The following is an 18,557-nucleotide window of genomic DNA, read 5'->3' as shown; positions in this document are numbered from 1 at the left end:
AAGCTAGCATTACCCTGATACCAAGACCATACAAAGAACACAAAAAAGAGGGAGGGAAGGAAGGAGGGAGGTATGGAGGAAGAAAGAGGGGGAAAGAGGGGGGAAGGAAGGAAGGAAGGAAGGAAGGAAGGAAGGAAGGAAGGAAGGAGAAAGAAAGAGAGAAAGAAAGAAAGAAAGAGAAGGAAGAAAGGCCAATATCCCTGATGAACATAGACGCAAAAATCCTCAAAATATTAGCAAACCCCATTTATCAATACATTAAAATGATCATTCACCACAATCAAGTGGGTTTTATTCTGGGGACACAAGAATGGTTCATTATTTGCAAATCAATCAACATAATACACCACCTCAACAAAATGAAAGCTGAAAATCATATGATCATCTCAATAGATGCAGAAAAAGCATTTGACAAAATCCAGCATCCTTCAGATAAAAACTCCCAAAAAAAGTGGGTTTAGAGGAAATATATATCAACATAATAAAGGCCATATATGAAAAAGTCACACCAAATATCATACTCAATGATGAAAAACTGAGAGCTTTTGCTCTAAGATCAGGAACAAGACCAGGATATTTACTTTTGCCACTTTTATTTTACATGGTACTGGAAGTTCTAGCCATAGCAATCAAACAAGGAAAAGAAATAAGAGGCATTCATATTGGCAAAGAAGTTAAACTGTCACTATTTGCAGATGACATGAAACTATACCTGAGAAACTTAACAGGAGACCATGGGGGAGGGGAAGGAAACAAAAAAGTTAGAGAGGGAGGGAGACAAACCATAAGAGACTCTTAAAAACTGAGAACAATCTGAGGGTTGATGGGGGCTGGGAGGGAAGGGAGGGTGGGTGATGGGTATTGAGGAGGGCACCTGTTGGGATGAGCACTGGGTGTTGTATGGAAACCAGTCTGACAATAAATTTTATATTTAAAAAAGAAACTATACATAGAAAATCCTAAAGACCCCACCAAAAACTACAAGTAACAAATGAATTCCATAAATTTACAGGATACAAAATTAATACCCAGAAATCAGTAGCATTTCTATAAGCTAATAATGAAGTAGCAGAAAGAGAAATTAAGAAAATAATTCCATTTACAATTGTATGAAAAAATAATAAACTACCTAAGAATAAACTTAACCAAGGAAATGAAAGTTCTGTACTCTGAAAATTATAAAATTCTGATGAAAGAAATTGAAGATGACACAAATAAATGGAAATATACACTGTGCTCATGGATTGGAAGAATTTAAAATGTCCACACTATCCAAACCAATCTAGAGATTCAATGCAATCCCTATCAAAATACCAATAGCATTTTTCACAGAACTAGAGCAAATAATACTAAAATTTATATGGGACCACAAAAGACCCCAAGTAGCCAAAGCAACCTTGAGAAAGAAAAAAAAAAAAAAGCTGGAGGTAACACAATTCCAGATTTTAAGATATAATACAAAGCTGTAGTAATCAAAACAGTATGGTATTGGCATAACAGTAGACACATAGATAGATCAAAGGAAGAAAATAGAGAGCCCAGAAATAAACACTTGCTTACATGGTCATTAATCAATGACAAAGGAGACAAGAATATTCAACAGGTAAAAGACTGTCTCTTCAATAAATGGTGCTTAATAAACTGGACAGCAACATGTAAAAGAATGAAACTGGACTTTATAACACCATACACAAAAATAAACTCCAAAAGGATTAAAGACCTAAACCTGAGACCTGAAACCATAAAAATCCTAGGAAAGAACACAGGCCATAATTTCTCTGACATTGGCTGTAGCAATATTTTTCTAGGTATGTCTCCTAAGGCAAGGGAAACAAAAGAAAAAATAAATTATTGGGACTCCATCAAAATAAAAGGCTTTTGCACAGTAAAGGAAACCATCAACAAAACAAAAAATGCAGTCTTCTGAATGGGAGAAAGTACTTGCAAATGATATATCCAATAAGGCATTGATATCCAAAATATATGAAAGAACTTCTACAACTCAACACCAAAAAGACCAATCTGATTTAAAAAAAGAGGCAAAGGACCTGAGTAGACATTTTTCCAGAAAAGACATACAGATGACCAAAAGACACATGAAAAGATGCTCAACATCATTATTCATCAGGCAAATCAAAACCACTGAGATATCACCTTAAACCTGTCAGAATGGCTAAAATCAAAAAGGCAAGAAGTAACAAGTGTTGGAAAGGATGTGAAGAAAAAGGAACCCTCATACACTGTTGTTCGGAATGTAAGTTGGTACAGTCACTGTGAAAAATAATGTGGAGGCCTCTCAAACATTAAAGATAGAATTACCATGTGATCCAGGGATTCCACTACTGGGTATTTACCCATAGAAAACAAGGACACTAATTTGAAAGATATATGCACACCTATTTTTATTGCATCATTATTCAAAGTAGCCAAAATATCAAAGCAACCTACGTATCCATTGATAGATGAATGGAAAAGGAAGATGTGATGGGTGTGATGGGTGTGTGTGTGTGTGTGTGTGTGATGAAATATTACACAGTCTTTAAAAAGGATGACATCATGCCATTTGCAACAACATGGATGGACCTAGAGGGTATTATACTAAATTAAATAAGTCAGACTGAGAAAGACAAACACCATATGATTTCACTCACATGTGCAATTAAAAAAAAAACACAAATGATTAGGTTTATTCCTAGGTATTTTATGGTTCTTGGTGCAATTGTAAATGGTGCAGTTTCTTTATTTCTCTTTCTGTTGCTTCATTACTGGTGTATAAAACTGCAACCGATTTATGTACATTGATTTTGTACCCTGTGACTTTGATGAATTAATGTATCAGTTATAGCAGTCTTTTGGTGGAGTCTTTCGGATTTTCCATGTAGAGTATCATGTCGTCTGCGAAAAGTGACTTCTTTGCCAATTCTGACGCCTTTTATTTCATTCTGTTGTCTGATTGCTGATACTAGGACTTCCAACACTATGTTAAACAACAGTGCTGAGAGTGGACATCCCTGTCATGTTCCTGATCTCAGGAGAGAAGCTCTCAGTTTTTCCCCATTGAGGATTGTATTAGCTGTGAGCTTTTCATATATGGCTTTTATGATGTTTAAGTATGTTCTTTCTATCCCAACTTTCTTTAAGGTTTTTATTAAGAAAGGATGCTGTGTTTTGTCAAATGCTTTTTTTTAATTTAATTTTTTTAATTTACATCCAAATTAGTTAGCATATAGTGCAACAATGATTTCAGGAGTAGATTCCTTAGTGCCCCTTACCCATTTAGCACATACCCCCTCCCACAACCCCTCCAGTAACCCTTGTTTTGTTCTCCATATTTATGAGTCTCTTCTGTTTTGTCCTCCTCCTTGTTTTTATATTATTTTTGTTTCCCTTCCCTTATGTTCATCTGTTATGTCAAATACTTTTTCTGCATCTATTGACAAGATCATATGGATCTTATCCTTTCTTTTATTAATGTGATGTATCACATTGATTGATTTGTGAATATTGAACAGCCCTGCAGCCCAGGAATGAATCCCACTTGATCATAGTGAATAATTCTTTTAATACACTGTTGAATTCGATTTGCTAGTATCTTGTTGAGAATTTTTGCATCCATGTTCATCAGTGATATTGGCCTGTAATTCTCCTTTTTTGTGGGCTCTCTGTCTGGTTTGGGATTCAAGGTAATGCTGGCTTCATAGAATGAGTCCAGAAGTTTTCCTTCCATTTCTATTTTTTTTGGAACAGCTAGAGAAGAATAGGTATTAATTCTGCTTTAAATGTCTGGTAGAATTCCCCAGGGAAGCCATCTGGCCCAGGACTCTTATTTGTTGGGAGATTTTTGATAACTGATTCAATTTCTTCACTACTTATGGGTCTGTTCAAATTTTCTATTTCTTCCCATTTGAGTTTTAAGTGTGTAGGTGTCTACGAATTTGTCGATTTCTTCCAGGTTGTCCAGTTTGTTAGCATATAATTTTTCATAGTATTATATGAAAATTGCTTATATTTCTGAGGGATTGGTTGTGATAAATCCATTTTCATTCGTGATTTTATCTGTTTGGGTCCTCTCTCTTTTCTTTTTGAGAAGTCTGGTTAGGGGTTTACCAATTTTGTTTATTTTTTCACAAAACCAACTCTTAGTTTCATTGATTTGCTCTACTGGGTTTTTTTTATTCTGTATTATTTATTTCCACTCTGATCTCTGTGATTTCACTTCTTATTCTGGCTTTGGGATTTCTTTATTGTTCTGCTTCTAGTTCCTTTTTTTTCAATATATGAAGTTTATTGTCAAATTGGTTTCCATACAACACCCAGTGCTCATCCCAAAAGGTGCCCTCCTCAATACCCATCACCCACCCTCCCTTCCCTCTCACCCCCCATCAACCCTCAGTTTGTTCTCAGTTTTTAAGAGTCTCTTATGCTTTGGCTTTCTTCCACTTTAACCTCTTTTCTTTTTCCTTCCCCTCCCCCATGGGTTTCTGTTAAGTTTCTCAGGATCCACATAAGAGTGAAACCATATGGTATCTGTCTTTCTCTGTATGGCTTATTTCACTTAGCATCACACTCTCCAGTTCCATCCATGTTGCTACAAAGGGCCATATTTCATTCTTTCTCATTGCCATGTAGTACTCCATTGTGTATATAAACCACAATTTCTTTGTCCATTCATCAGTTGATGGACATTTAGGCTCTTTCCATAATTTGGCTATTGTTGAGAGTGCTGCTATGAACATTGGGGTACAAGTACCCCTATGCATCAGTACTCCTGTATCCCTTGGGGAAATTCCTAGCAGTGCTATTGCTGGGTCATAGGGTAGGTCTATTTTTAATTTTTTGAGGAACCTCCACACTGTTTTCCAGAGTGGCTGCACCAGTTTGCATTCCTACCAACAGTGCAAGATGGTTCCCGTTTCGCCACATCCTCGCCAGCATCTATATTCTCCTGATTTGTTCATTTTGGCCACTCTGACTGGCGTGAGGTGATATCTGAGTGTGGTTTTGATTTGTATTTCCCTGATGAGGAGCGACGTTGAGCATCTTTTCATGTGCCTGTTGGCCATCCGGATGTCATCTTCAGAGAAGTGTCTATTCATGTTTTCTGCCCATTTCTTCACTGGGTTATTTGTTTTTCGGGTGTGGAGTTTGGTGAGCTCTTTATAGATTTTGGATAGTAGCCCTTTGTCTGATATGTCATTTGCAAATATCTTTTCCCATCTGTTGGTTGCCTTTTAGTTTTGTTGGTTGTTTCCCTTGCTGTGCAGAAGCTTTTTATCTTCATAAGGTCCCAGTAATTCATTTTTTATTTTAATTCCTTTGCCTTTGGGGATGTGTCAAGTAAGAAATTGCTATGGCTGAGGTCAGAGAGGTCTTTTCCTGCTTTCTGCTCTAGGGTTTTGATGGTTTCCTGTCTCACATTCAGGTCCTTTATCCATTTTGAGTTTATTTTTGTGAATGGTGTGAGAAAGTGGTCTAGTTTCAATCTTCTGCATGTTGCTGTCCAGTTCTCCCAGCGCCATTTGTTAAAGAGACTGTCTTTTTTCCATTGGATGTTCTTTCCTGCTTTGTCAAAGATTAGTTGGCCATATGTTTGTGGGTCTAGTTCTGGGATGGAACTGGAGAGTGTGATGCTAAGTGAAATAAGCCATACAGAGAAAGACAGATACCATATGGTTTCATCTTATGTGGATCCTAAGAAACTTAACAGAAACCCATGGGGGAGGGGAAGGAAAGAAAAAGAGGTTAGAGTGGAAGACAGCCAAAGCATAAGAGACTCTTAAAAACTGAGAACAAACTGAGGGTTGATGGGGGGTGGGATGAGGGGAGGGTGGGGGATGGGTATTGAGGAGGGCACAATTTGGGATGAGCACTGGGTGTTGTATGGAAACCAATTTGACAATAAACTTCATATATTGAAAAAAAAACAAAAAAAAACCAGAAAAACAAAAAAAATAGAACTACCCTATGACCCAGCAATAGCACTGCTAGGAATTACAAGTAGATACTAATTACAAGTAGATACTACAAGGAATACAGGAGTGCTGATTTATGGGAGCACATGTACCCCAATGTTTATATCAGCACCTTCAATAGCCAATTTATGGAAAAAGCCTAAATGCTCATTAGGTGACGAATGGATACAGAAGATGTGGTTTATATATACAATAGAATAGTTCTTGGCAATGAGAAAGAATGAAATCGTGCCACTTGCAACAGTGTGGATGGAACTGGAAAGTATTATGCTGAGTGAAATAAGTCAATCAGAGAAAGACAGATATCATGTTTTCACTCATATGTGGATCTTGAGAAACTTAACAGAAGACCATGTGGGAAGGGAAGGGGGAAAAATAGTTACAAACAGAGAGGGAGGGAGGCAAACCATAAGAGACTCCTAGAACAGAGAACACACTGAGGGTGGAATGGGGGGGGACGGTAGGGGAGAGGGGAAAATGAGTGATCAGCTTTGAGGAGGGCACTTGTTGGGATGAGCACTGGGTGTTGTATGTAAGCGATGAACCACGGGAATCTACCCCAAAAACCAAGAGCACACTTTACACACTGTATGTTAGCCAATTTGACAATAATTTATATTTAAAAAGAAAGAAGAAAGAAAGAAAGAAGGAAAGAAAGAAAGAAAGAAAGAAAGAAAGACTGGTGTTGGTGCATGAATAGACAAAGACAATAAATAAATAAATAAATAAATAAATAAAACAACTGAATAAACAAACAAAAAGCAGAATCTGACACATAAATACAGAGAACAAATTAATGGTTGCTGGAGGGGGAGGGAATGGGCAAAATGGCTGAAGGGAGAGTGGGAGATACAGCCTTCCAGTTACAGAATAAATAAGTCATGGGGATGAAAGGTAAAGCACAGGGTATCTACTCAATGATATTGTAATAGAGCTACATGGTATCTGATGGTAGCTACACCTCAGGTGAGCATAGCATAACATACAGAGAAGTTGAATCACTATATTGTACACCTGAAATGAATGTAACATTGTGTGTCAACTATACTCAAAAAAATTTTTTTTGAAAAACCAGGGGCTTTAAAATCAGAACAATCTGCATTTGGTGGGTTTTTTGTTTGTTTGTTTAATGTTTTATTTATTTTTGAAGGAGAGAGAGAGAGACAGAAAGTAAGCAGGGGGAGGGGCAGAGAGAGAGGGAGACACAGAATCCAAAGTGGGCTTCAGGCTCTGAGCTGTCAGCACAGAGCCCGATGCAGAGCTCGAACTCACAAGCCATGAGATCATTACCTGAGCCAAAGTCCAACACTTAACAGACTGAGCCACCCAAGCACCCCCAGAACAATCTGCATTTGAATCCAGCTGGATAACCTTGGAGAAGTGACTGTACCTCCCTGATCTTCACTCTCCACTCTATAAAATTGTGCTAATAATTCTGATTGTGTTGTAAGAAGGAAACAAGAACACATATGTAAATCCATTAACACAATTTCTGGTGCATAACAAATTCTCCATCATTGATGGTTACTATTAATATTATTACCTTTGCCAATCTTTAACTATGAGATTCAGAGTGCTCAGCACATCTTCATCCTTTTGACACCCCCACCCCCCTTCTTAAGCTTCCCTTCACCTTCCTTCCTTCCTGGGGCCTGAGAGCCACTATGTTTGCCCTAGGAGCAAAGCCTCTGCTAGAGATGCCACATACAAAGGATGCTTAATCCACCCTACCAGGCCCAATTCAAGCACTACCCTCTCTTCCCTCTCATGATTTCTGCTGTCACTGAACAATCCAGCACAGCCTCCTGCCACTTGGCACATTCCTTCTTGGTGCACTGTTATTTCTATACATCTCTTATAGCCCCTTCCCGGACTTGAACATCTGAGGGGCAATGACGCATCTGAGACACCCTTCTGTCCCCCATAATCCTTCATGGTCCTGCATATTGCAGGTATTTTGTAAATATTTGCCCTGAGATTCTAAGTGATAAGGATAGGAATACCTCCTACTAGCCTGCTACTGAAGAAAGAAAAGCAATTCCAGGTGGGGCAGGGAAGAGGCACAGGTAAAGTCAGGCCAGGAAATGCTGAGCAGAGCAGTGCAACTGGTGCCAAGGACTCCTGCACTGATCAGAACTTCCTGCCACTCTTGAGCCTCCTGGCAGCAGGATGCCATGGCCAGGGAAGATGACAGGAAGTAATAGACTTCTTGCTGGGAACTCACACATGCTGGCCAATGTCAGTCAGCAAGGACAGCTTGTGCATTCAAAAAATAAGATATGAAAGTCCAGACCATGACTGGAAAGCTGACAGCCAGATTTTGAAAGCCAACTCCACTGGTCTTTACTTCAGCATCATGGAGCTTAGGGAGGTTTCAGGGGGACCCAGATGTCAGGAAACACCAGTGAGAATAAATGATGTTGCCCTGGCATTCAGGACTCAATCACTGCCATTCAATAGCCTTGACCTTGGGCAGGTCAACTCTCCTTCTAAGCTTCAGCTTCTTCATCTGTAAAATGGGGATATGATGCCAGGATCTCCCTAAATGGGTGTTTATAGAATTCTCATTAGAGAGAGAATGTACACAGCAGCATACCAAACCCAGAAGAGAACCATAGAAAGCTATTATTTTCCAGAGCTTAAAGATAATGGCACAAAGTGTATACAAAAATTATGACATGAACTTTGTTTTTATTCCATTAGATAATTTTGAGGACATTAACAGAAATATATTCTTGTGGTTGACTGATGTCAATTAATAATTTCAGAGCTGATTAATTGTGTACTTGCTGCTCACAATTTTGAGCAGTTTTTGTTACTTGGCCTAAAGCAAATTGCCAGATATATCTTTCTCCAGTCAGACAACATATGCACTCTCACAGAGAACCTCAGAACATATGCTACTGTGTGCTGGGAATGAAGTGCCGATTCCATCCATTTCTTAGAGTGTAATCACAGGTCTGCAGAAGACGCCTCTCCTGAACTCTTGGGTTAGGAAGAGAAAAACCAACACCCACTTGGCTGTGATGAATGTTTAATCAGAATTCATTAAAGGAACCCACTTAGCAATCATTACCAATGGCATAGGCATCTGTAGCAGAAGGAATCAAATACTGAAGGGCCTCATGCTTTCAAAGTTAATATTACCTTTGGTGATCATACTTTTCTCCAAATAGTATGTTTTCTCTCACATTTCCATGAAAGATCCATGCTTGCTGGGAAACATAGGCCACAGTCCCATTGAGTGCCACGATCCCTTGCTGTAACTGCATCTGGAGTAACAAGACCAGAATGCCTTCAGAAGCCAATCCTCACAGACTTCTCTTCAGGGACCCACTGCACACTTGCCACCCACTTATTCTATGAACATTAATTATGATGGCGCAAGAGGGTCAACAAGATGTCTTGTCCACATACTGCAAAGACCAGATGTGTAGAATGATGGTCTCAAAGTCAAAAACCTACAAGGGGCCAGGGAGGAATGTCACAGAAGAGGCAGTGGTGAGTCCTGCTGTAGGCTGGAGAGGCCACATGGCACCTTGGTGCAGCCAGAACAAGATGCCTCTGAGAGGACTCAACATCACAAAGGCTTCCTTTTGCAGGTGCACTGGCTACATCCCACCCCCCTCAGCCAGGCCCCAGGGGCAGGGCATAGCCTACATGGCTATGGATGGTGGTCCTGATGTGTTCTGTCTCAAGGAAGCAGCCTCGATTCAGTCTGCATATTTGGTGCAGGGCCTGGTGCCAAGGATGCAGGCCTGGTGCAGCCAGAATTTCTCATTCTTCAAGAGGAGTGGAAATCCAATTTCATGTAGCACATTGAACAATCCAATTAAAAACTTGCATGTGCTCTAGTTTGTGACCCCAAGTACATAAGTGCGCTTAAGATGATACCACACTGTGGGCATCTGACAGCTGGTGGTGAAGCCATGTTCAAAGCTGTCAGGAGAGGACATATGCAAGAGATGCCGTGGTGCTCAGGGCTGATGCAGCAGCAGCTGTGTGTTGTGGACAGGAAAGGAAGATAGCCAAGGTCAAGGGATGGGACACAATTTCACCTCAGGAATGTCCCAAGAGACAGAGAACATTAGACTTGGAGAAGAGAAAAAGATAATGACAATAATGGTAGTAATAATAGGCAAAATAAATAGGGGCTATGCCAGGCACTGGGTTAAGTGCATACAAAATGCTGGTCACCATGATTGGCCCTGGGAATTATCCTATAACTATTATATACATTATCTTATTTAATCCTCACCACAACCCTCCTAAGCCCCATTTTATGGACAAGGAAACTGAGGTTCAGAGAGGCTCAGTTACTTACCCAAGATTAAATAATGAGCATGAGGCTGAGGCAGGTGTTGAACATAGGCAGTCTAGAGTCCACTCATCAGCCACCCTGCCACCCCCTATCCCAGTGACTATGGTGAGGCATCTAATCTCACCACTGTTACATGGGAGATAGATTCTCTTTTCTCTGAGAGATTCCAAAGGAGCAGAAAAAAGGGTAGAAGTTAAAAGGAGGCAAACTCCACTTCCATATATCAAAACTCTCCAAAGAGGGAACTGGCTGTGAAATAATTAGTTCTCCATTGCTGGAGATATCTGAGCAGAAGTTGGCTCATCTTTTATGGGATTCTGTGGAGAGCCTCATGTTATTCAATAGACAATTGGGATGGGTCACCTGTAACACACCTGCTGACTCTAGGGTTATTTATGACAGGCACACACAACAGAATCCCAGGGCATAAGTAACCTTAGGAGCTCATGGGATTCTGCCCCAATCCCCCAACCTCCTCCTTCGGACAGGGAAGGAGTTGTCACTCTTTCTAGAAATGAGTCAGCTGAGGCCAAAAGAAGTCACCCTATTCTAGCAGGTTCTTCTGAGCCTGGTGTCCTCATTTCTTCGGAGGTTCCTCCTCTCCCAACTACAGGCACCCAAGCTTCTCTCTAGGAACAGCAGGGTGGGAAGAAAGAGGACTTAATATTCATTCATTTGGGATGAGAAACTATATCAATTTAGAGCCTTGTGAATACAATAATTGGCCTGGCATTTTGCTGGGGTCACACAGCTAGAAGTAGCAGACAAAGGACAAGACCCCTGGGCTCCTCCCTGTGCCTACCATGAGGTCTGCAGAGAAGTTGAGGGCACATTGCTGTGTTAGTTGATGCATGCATTCAGCCACTCCATCAAAGAAGGCTTGACTGAGCTGCTGCTGTGGGCAGACACTGGGGATATGGAGATGGACAAAGGGAAAAACAGATCTAGAGTCATGGTGAGTCTTAGGTTTCTTGGTCCTTCCCTACCAAGTTGACTTACTGGCCTTTCTAATCAGGATGGCCCAAGTCATGGGAAAAAACATGGATTTAATGACTTTCCTCTTCCTTTGACAAAGGTGGTGTTCTAGGCAAGGAAGCAGTCAGTGTTTAACACATGTCCTTAGGAGACAAACCCAAGAGTGTGTGAAAAGCTCAGCCATACATGGACAAGAGGCATGGAGCCACTGAGAACATTAACCCCCTGAAAATCACTATCAACTGTCTTCACAGTGTCCAGTGCAGCTGAGCCCAGCCACTGGGTCCACTGTTCTCAGAGGATCCCAAACACGGCAGGTAGGGAGCCTGACATTTCAGTGTCATGTCAATGATCTGTCTTCACAGTTTACCTGTCCTAGGAGAGCTGCAATGAGGGAGCTCTTTCCACTTCCAACATTCCCACATATTCCCAAGATCTTCCCCTATCAGAGAAACAGAAAAAAAAGACACAGTCATTTCCCCAGTTTTTAGAGGGTCTTGGTATGAAAGTGTTGCCTCCAAACTCTGCTGGCCAAAGGGCCACTGCTGGCTCTAAAAGGTGGCAGTTACAGTCTCACACCCCAAACCCAATATACAGCCTGGACAATACAGGAACCTACATCTTAATTAAGTGTTTTCCTTGGCACAGCACAGCAGAGTGCCCAGAGGACTTCTAGAAATCACATACAAGCACTGACGCAAAACAGCCTTGTGCTGGTCTGGGACACACAGGACTTTACAGGAGTATTGTCCCATGCTTACACTCCAGGAAAGCAAATCTAATAGAACTTAAAGGCTGCACAACCCAGAGGGACATAGGTAGCCTTTGAAGTACAGAGAGTTGAGTGCTTCTCAAAAGTAATTTTTAAAGTATCCTCCACTTAGGGCCCCTGGGTGGCTCAGTCGGTTGAGCATCCAACTTCAGCTAAGGTCATGATCTTGTGGTTTGTGAGTTCGAGCCCTGAGTCGGGCTCTGTGCTGACAGCTTAGAGCCTGGAGCCTACTTTGGATTCTGTGTCTCCCTTTCTCTCTCTGCTCCTCCCCCAGCCTACTCTCTGTCTCTCTGTCTCTGTCTCTGTCTCTCTCTCAAAAATAAACATTAAAAAATAATTTAAAGTATCCTTCCACCACACTGAAGCATAACCTGAAATTGCTAAGCAGTTATTCTATTCCAACACTTTGGGTTCATGGATTATTCTACAGCTGCAGATTTATTAATTCTGCCACAAATCATTGTAAGTGCCAGGTGCTGTTCTGGACAGTAGCAACAGCACAACAGAGTAATGAATATGAGAGACAACCATTTCGGTCTGCCCTCATGAAGCTTATGTTTTAGTTGAGGGGACCAGTAGTCAACCAAATAAGTAAGTAAAATATGGAGTATGTCAGGTACCTGCCATGGAAACTCATAAAGTAGGGGGGAGGTAGGGAGGAGATGAGGATGGGGGGAACGTTACTAGAAAGGTAAATGCCTTAGCTTGAGTTCTCCCAGAAACAGACCCTGAATCAAAGATTTGAATGAAGGTAGTTCGTTTGCGAGGTGTCAGGGGAGGGGGAAGGTGACCCATCAAGGGTGTACAATTATTTTAGCTCCCATGGGAGGCAAATGAAGTTCAATCCTGCTAACAAATTCTGGGAAACTTAGAGTGGTTCTATCCCTCCCACTCCAACGGCTGAGGGAGTAAAGTATAGTCAACAGTGTTTGAGAGCTGCTCCCCTGGCTGTCAATGTCCTGGTGCTTTTTGGATGATGGGGAGGGCTCTCTGGCATAGATACAGATTTGGCAGTTGGAAGGTGGCTAGGACACACAGGTGGGTCACTGACAGTATTTGCTACAGGTGACATTTTAGTAGACCTGAAGGAGGTGAAGTAGTAAACCATGTAGATCTCTGGAGGGAAACCAGGGCAGGCAGAGCAAGAATCCATGTGGAGACTTTTGGCGGACATGTGACCACTCTTGTGTTCAAGCAAATACTGCAGTGCTGCAGATGGAACAACTAAGAGCATTCTCATTAAGACCTGCTCTCCGTGATCTCTTAGAGCAAAGATGCCCATGATGGAGCCAGATACAGCTCCTTTCCCATCGCCTGTCTGCCACCTTCAGCACATGAAGATAGCTTCCTGTCATCATGAATTTCTTTGACAAGACTTTATGGAACAGCAGGCATCATGCTAGGCACTGAGGATAAAGTAGTGATCAAGACAGATGTGATCCCTGCCTTATGCAGTCCACATTATCATTGATGCTGCAGATAAGTGAAGCTGATCCATATATATTTATCTTTGGGAGAGCACAAGCAAAGAAAGGGCAGAGAGAGGGTGACAGAGGATCCCAAGTGGGCTTTGCGCTGACAGCAGCAAGCCCGATGTGGGGCTTGGGCCTTGAACTCACAAACCGCAAGATCATGACCTGAGCCAAAGTTGGATGCTCAGCTGACTGAGCCACCCAAGTGTCCCAAAGCTGATCCATTTTAATTCCACTAAAAGGTCTTTAAGGAATTGGTGCATTACAAAGAGTTTGGGACAAAGAGATCATGGGTCTGGATCCAGATTCTAGGCATTTGACTCTCTTTTGAATTCTATCCACCACCTGGGGCCAGGTCTCTAGCCTTCTAGATTCAACCTTGTCTTCAGGAGAAAACCCATGAGACTTGCAGCCCCTGGGTTTCTGATTATTCATCTGTCCATTCAGAAAACACCTTTGGGTGCCTAATGCATGCCAGGCACTTGCCTTGGTATAAGGTCACAACCTGTGAACAAGACAGATACACACCCTGACCTCAAGGAGACTATAGTCCAATGGAATCCTAGAACTAAATTTGGAAAAAACATGGGTGCTCTGAATTTAGAATATTTAAGGGCAACACTTAAGCTGGATTTTTGGCTGTGAGAGGAAAAAGGCGACAATAGCTAACATAAGTTGAGACTTACTATGGGCTTAGCATTTTTGTATAGTATCTCTTTCAGTCCTCACACCGACCTTGTGAAGTCATGCTATTTTTAAAATATCCATTGAGCCCATAAAGGAAGAGAGGCTCCAAGAGGTTAGGCAATATACTCAAGGTCACACAGCTGGCAAGTGGCTGGGACTGGACCCCAGGTACATCAGGTTCTGGAGGCATAACCTTAATCCACACAACACTGTGTTGTTCCCACTGTCTTCAACTTGTTTCAGAAAACATTGACCATGTCCTTGATGCACAAGCCCAAGCAAGAGTCATTGACATAATGAGAAGGAAGGTCACTAGGGGGCTAAAAGGCAGCTTCTTTAAAACACAAGAGTAGTTCACTGAAGCCACTCTGGAGCAATTCCAAAGGCCTGGTTGGAACAATCCAGGTGCTGCACATCATAAGCAGGGGGAAGGGCATGAGAAAGCAAAGTGGGCTGCACCCAGTAGGACTTAACAGAGAACCTAGATCAATTACACCCAGCCAACTGAATACTACTCTACACCAGCTATTGAGCTTAGCGTTGCATAATAAGTAGGAACCTCTCCTTCCATAGTAGGAACCTCTCCTTCCACACCAGAAAGGGTGAGTCAACAAGATGGGAAATTAAAATACTAGGCATAGAATTAATGCTGAGCCCTCAGCAGCAAAATCGGCAAACACTGCCATCCCAGGAGCACTGCTGCTGAGTTCCCAGTGCAAGAGAATCACATGCAAGAGAAGCCAAACATTCCCTAAATGTAGAGCTTTGTCTAAAGACTCTATTCCCCATTCCTGAGGGGAGAAGCCAACAGGCTCTGTCTGGCTTCCTTTGCTGGGTTGCTTGTTGATCTTACTTGCTTTTAACAAGCATGGTGCTTAAGAGCACAGGCTCTGGGGCCAGGTGCCCTGAATGTGAAGCTGTCTTCTGCCACTTGCTAGCAGTATGATCTTGGGTGATTTATTTAACCTCCCTTTGTGTCAGTTTTCTCAATCATAAAGTGGGAATAGATATAGTACCTATCTCTTAGGTACTTATTGGGGTGGTTAAATGAGTTAGTTGTGTACCTGGTAAATAATAAGTATTCATAATTGTCAGTTATTATCTATCATAGTACTCCAATGTGAAATTAAGAACAAATCCAAAAAGATTTACAAAAGATAGCCAATTTGAGCCTAGCCACCTGAAATAGATTGTCCATTCAAAATTGCAACTGGCTCCTTTGGAGTTTAAATATCAGTACTGTTACAACTACCATGTTTTGTCAGCTTGAAGAGAATGTCTTCATTACCCATGTACATAGTTTTAAAATTGGGAGGGGTGCCTGGGAGGCTCAGTTGGTTATGCATACAACTTTGGCTCAGGTCATCTCACAGCTTATGAATTTGAGCTCTGCACTGGGCTATGTGCTGACAGCTCAGAGACTGAAGCCTGCTTCAGATTCTGTCTCCATCTCTCTCTGCCCCTCCCCTGCTCTCTCTCTCTCTCTCTCAAATATAAATAAACATTAAAAAAATTTTTTTAAGTTTAAAATTGGGGAAAGAAAACAGTCTAGAGACATCCCCACACCACCTCCAGCTCAAACAAATCATGTTAGGTCTTGATAAAGTATAGTTGTGTGATACAAGGAGGAAAGATAGAAGGTATACCTATAGAACACATACCCACCTTTCTCACCACAAAGCTTATATTGTGCAGAACCGATGTAGGGCTACCACTTTGCTCCTCTGGGCCAGCAACTTCCTGGGCTGATGATCTCACACTGTATGTCTCTAGCCTCTGTTTCTTAAGAAAACACTTTTTCTGGTTCTGCACTTTCTTTGGATCACTTTTTCTGCTGGTTTCTTGATCCCATGTCAAGGTGGCATTTGCTAAAAGCAAGACAGTATCTGGGTCTTCTGGTTGGGTGATGTAAGATGGGGGGTTTTTATCTACGAGAATTTTCTAAGATTAAAGAGACAAAATTAACTGGGCAGACATTATGCATTTACAAGAATCATCCCAATATATCTTCTAATGACCCAAAACCATAATCTTGGCAATTCTACTTAGGATATTTAGGGAAGATATTCCCCTAGGAGAAGCTGCAGCAGAAATAGTGTACTAGCTCATGCTATCTAGGACAGATGCCTCTTTATCCACAAAGTCTATGTGGGTCACCCACATTGGAGAATGCTGATCTCAGCTACATTTTTTCCTCATGCCCAAGGTAATCAGCTTTTTCTAGTCTTTGGGTGGTGGCTTCATTGCCTGGCATTAACGCTTATTAAACCAAGGTCACATGCTTAGCCTCTGCCATGCCTTCTTCCTAGTACCCACTCAGCTCAGTTCAACAAAACATTTGCCAAGTGTCTACCCTGTGCCAAATTCTGTGGTAAACATAAGAAATGAAATTATGAATAAGGCATGATTCTTGTCCTTAAATAGATTACAGCCTAGGGGAAGATGGGAACATACACAATCATTTCAGTGAAACGTGACAAGAACAAAACACTGTAACTGCCAAAGAAGGGACACTTGGCTCCCCATCCTGAGGTCTATGTATTGGTGCCTGAGCTGAGTCTGTACAGGTGCTGACAGGCAAAAATGAGGGAAGGAAGAGGAGATGAGAGCCTTATAACAAAAGGTATGGCATTAGCAAAGGCAAGGAAACATTCAACAGCATGGTTTATTAGGGTGAGGACATGAAACAAGCAATTCAGGATTACCATAGAGCTCAAGGTAGGAAGGGGATAGGAAATCAGGTGGAGACATAACTGAGGACCTGCTGATGGAAGGCTCAGGTTCAGTCCTGGAGGGAACAAGGACTCAAGGGTTTCAAGCAGGTGAATATCAGTGGTCAGACCAAAATTTCAACAGCTCTCTGGGGGCTGAGTGCAATGAGGATTTAAGAAGAACAACAACAGAAAAGGGAAATTGGTTCATAAGTCACCGTGATAATTCAGTGATGGCAGCAGGGACAAAGAAGTTGAGGAGTCAAGAAATAGCATTGTTTCTCTAGTCTAAGTTATCTGATATCATAATATATACAGCTAATATGATGGTGTTCTTTCTTGGGTTTTGTTCAGAAAGTGATGACTTGATAATACCACTTTACGACTCAATCTTACAAACAGTGCCTCTTAAAATTGAGGAAACACAGTGAGCAGGAAGTGTCTCAAAAGGGCCCTTGATTAGTTGAATGTGAATAGTAAGGGATACAAGCATCTCTGATGCCTAAGGTGACTTCCAGAATGCTGGCCTGAGTGAATAAAATCATTCAATTAATTCACACATGTCTAAACATGCTGTTCTCTTCTCTTCAACACCCTCCTCCTTTTCCTTCCCTTGCCTGAACTTCAAAACCACTTTATGCCTTCTTGCATGTTACATATCCTTACTGTGTATAGCAATGACTGGGATACCTGGTCCTACACGAGACTGGAGGCTCTTGAGAGTAAAAGCTCTCTCTTCCTTTTATTTGCATTTCCTACAATACCTTAAATATAGGAAGCACACAGTACATCTCTGATGAATGACTGAATGACTGAATGAATGAATGAATGAATAAAGCAACTGAGTGCATAAATGTGGTGCCCCACTACCCTCTTCATCATTACCATCACCGCACGCATCATAGGGCAATAGCTCAGTGCAAACTCAACCCTACTCCTGGAACAACTTAAGATTTATGACTTGGAAAAAGAGTAGGGGATCAGGAACATCATCTCCATGCATGGAGACTCTGTTTCATTTTTAATCAAAGGGCAGACCACCTTATAAAGTTTTGCTTGTACCCTCCTTAATGCACATTTATTGATCCAACTCTGAATGCAGGGCCTTATCCCAATGTTCTCCAAACCAATGACCCAGCCCTCCAATGGGTTGACACAGCTTTCCCATATCTGAGAATTTTCCCACCCAAAAACAAGATCTCTCTTCCCTACTCACCCAGCATTAGTTATACCTTCATTCTCCTCAGAGAGACATTGGCTTCAGCCATTGCTTTGACCGAGAAAGGCAAGATTGCAATTGAAAACTTCATTACATTAAACATGGCAATCACACTAAATGCCTGAAGAACAAAAGAGAGGTAGAAGGTTTAGGATGAGGTGTTGCCTTGGCTCTGAACCATTCTATCCATGGAAATTATAATTGCTGAGATGAGAAACGGTGACATAATTGGAATTCTGACGAACATTTTTTTCATTTCATGACTCCCAAATCATGGTCTAGCAAAGTAGGGATAGCAACATCTTAATCTATTTTGCTTTGGAATTTCATCAAAACGGTGGAAGATCTACACCCTTGCCTCTGTAAGTCCAGAGAATATAACGTGATAATGTCTGAGTAAGGTCTCTAACTGAATGTCTAGAATTTTC

The 18,557-nt window shown here is 41.5% G+C and overlaps 1 protein-coding gene across 6 annotated transcripts in view; it reads right to left on the bottom strand.

Annotated features, from left to right (window-relative positions):
• ABCC12 (ATP binding cassette subfamily C member 12) overlaps window positions 1-18,557 on the bottom strand; it is a 93,792-nt gene that overhangs the window by 33,935 nt on the left and 41,300 nt on the right. For all 6 annotated transcript variants that reach the window (XR_008293584.1, XM_027044470.2, XM_015084036.3 and 3 more), the window contains 4 exons: window positions 18,143-18,250; window positions 15,865-16,140; window positions 11,639-11,710; window positions 9,120-9,244 (listed from right to left, as the gene is read on the bottom strand). Coding sequence is in view for 5 of the 6 variants with exons in the window: in XM_027044470.2 (XP_026900271.1) it covers window positions 9,120-9,244; window positions 11,639-11,710; window positions 15,865-16,140; window positions 18,143-18,250 (581 nt within the window). In the remaining variant the exon portion in view is untranslated. The remainder of the gene's footprint in view (window positions 1-9,119; window positions 9,245-11,638; window positions 11,711-15,864; window positions 16,141-18,142; window positions 18,251-18,557) is intronic.

The sequence above is a fragment of the Acinonyx jubatus genome, chromosome E2 (assembly GCF_027475565.1).
Source record: "Acinonyx jubatus isolate Ajub_Pintada_27869175 chromosome E2, VMU_Ajub_asm_v1.0, whole genome shotgun sequence".
Classification (NCBI taxonomy): Eukaryota; Metazoa; Chordata; class Mammalia; order Carnivora; family Felidae; genus Acinonyx; species Acinonyx jubatus.
Note: the sequence above shows the minus strand (reverse complement) of the source record. Positions and strands in the feature narration are given on the sequence as shown.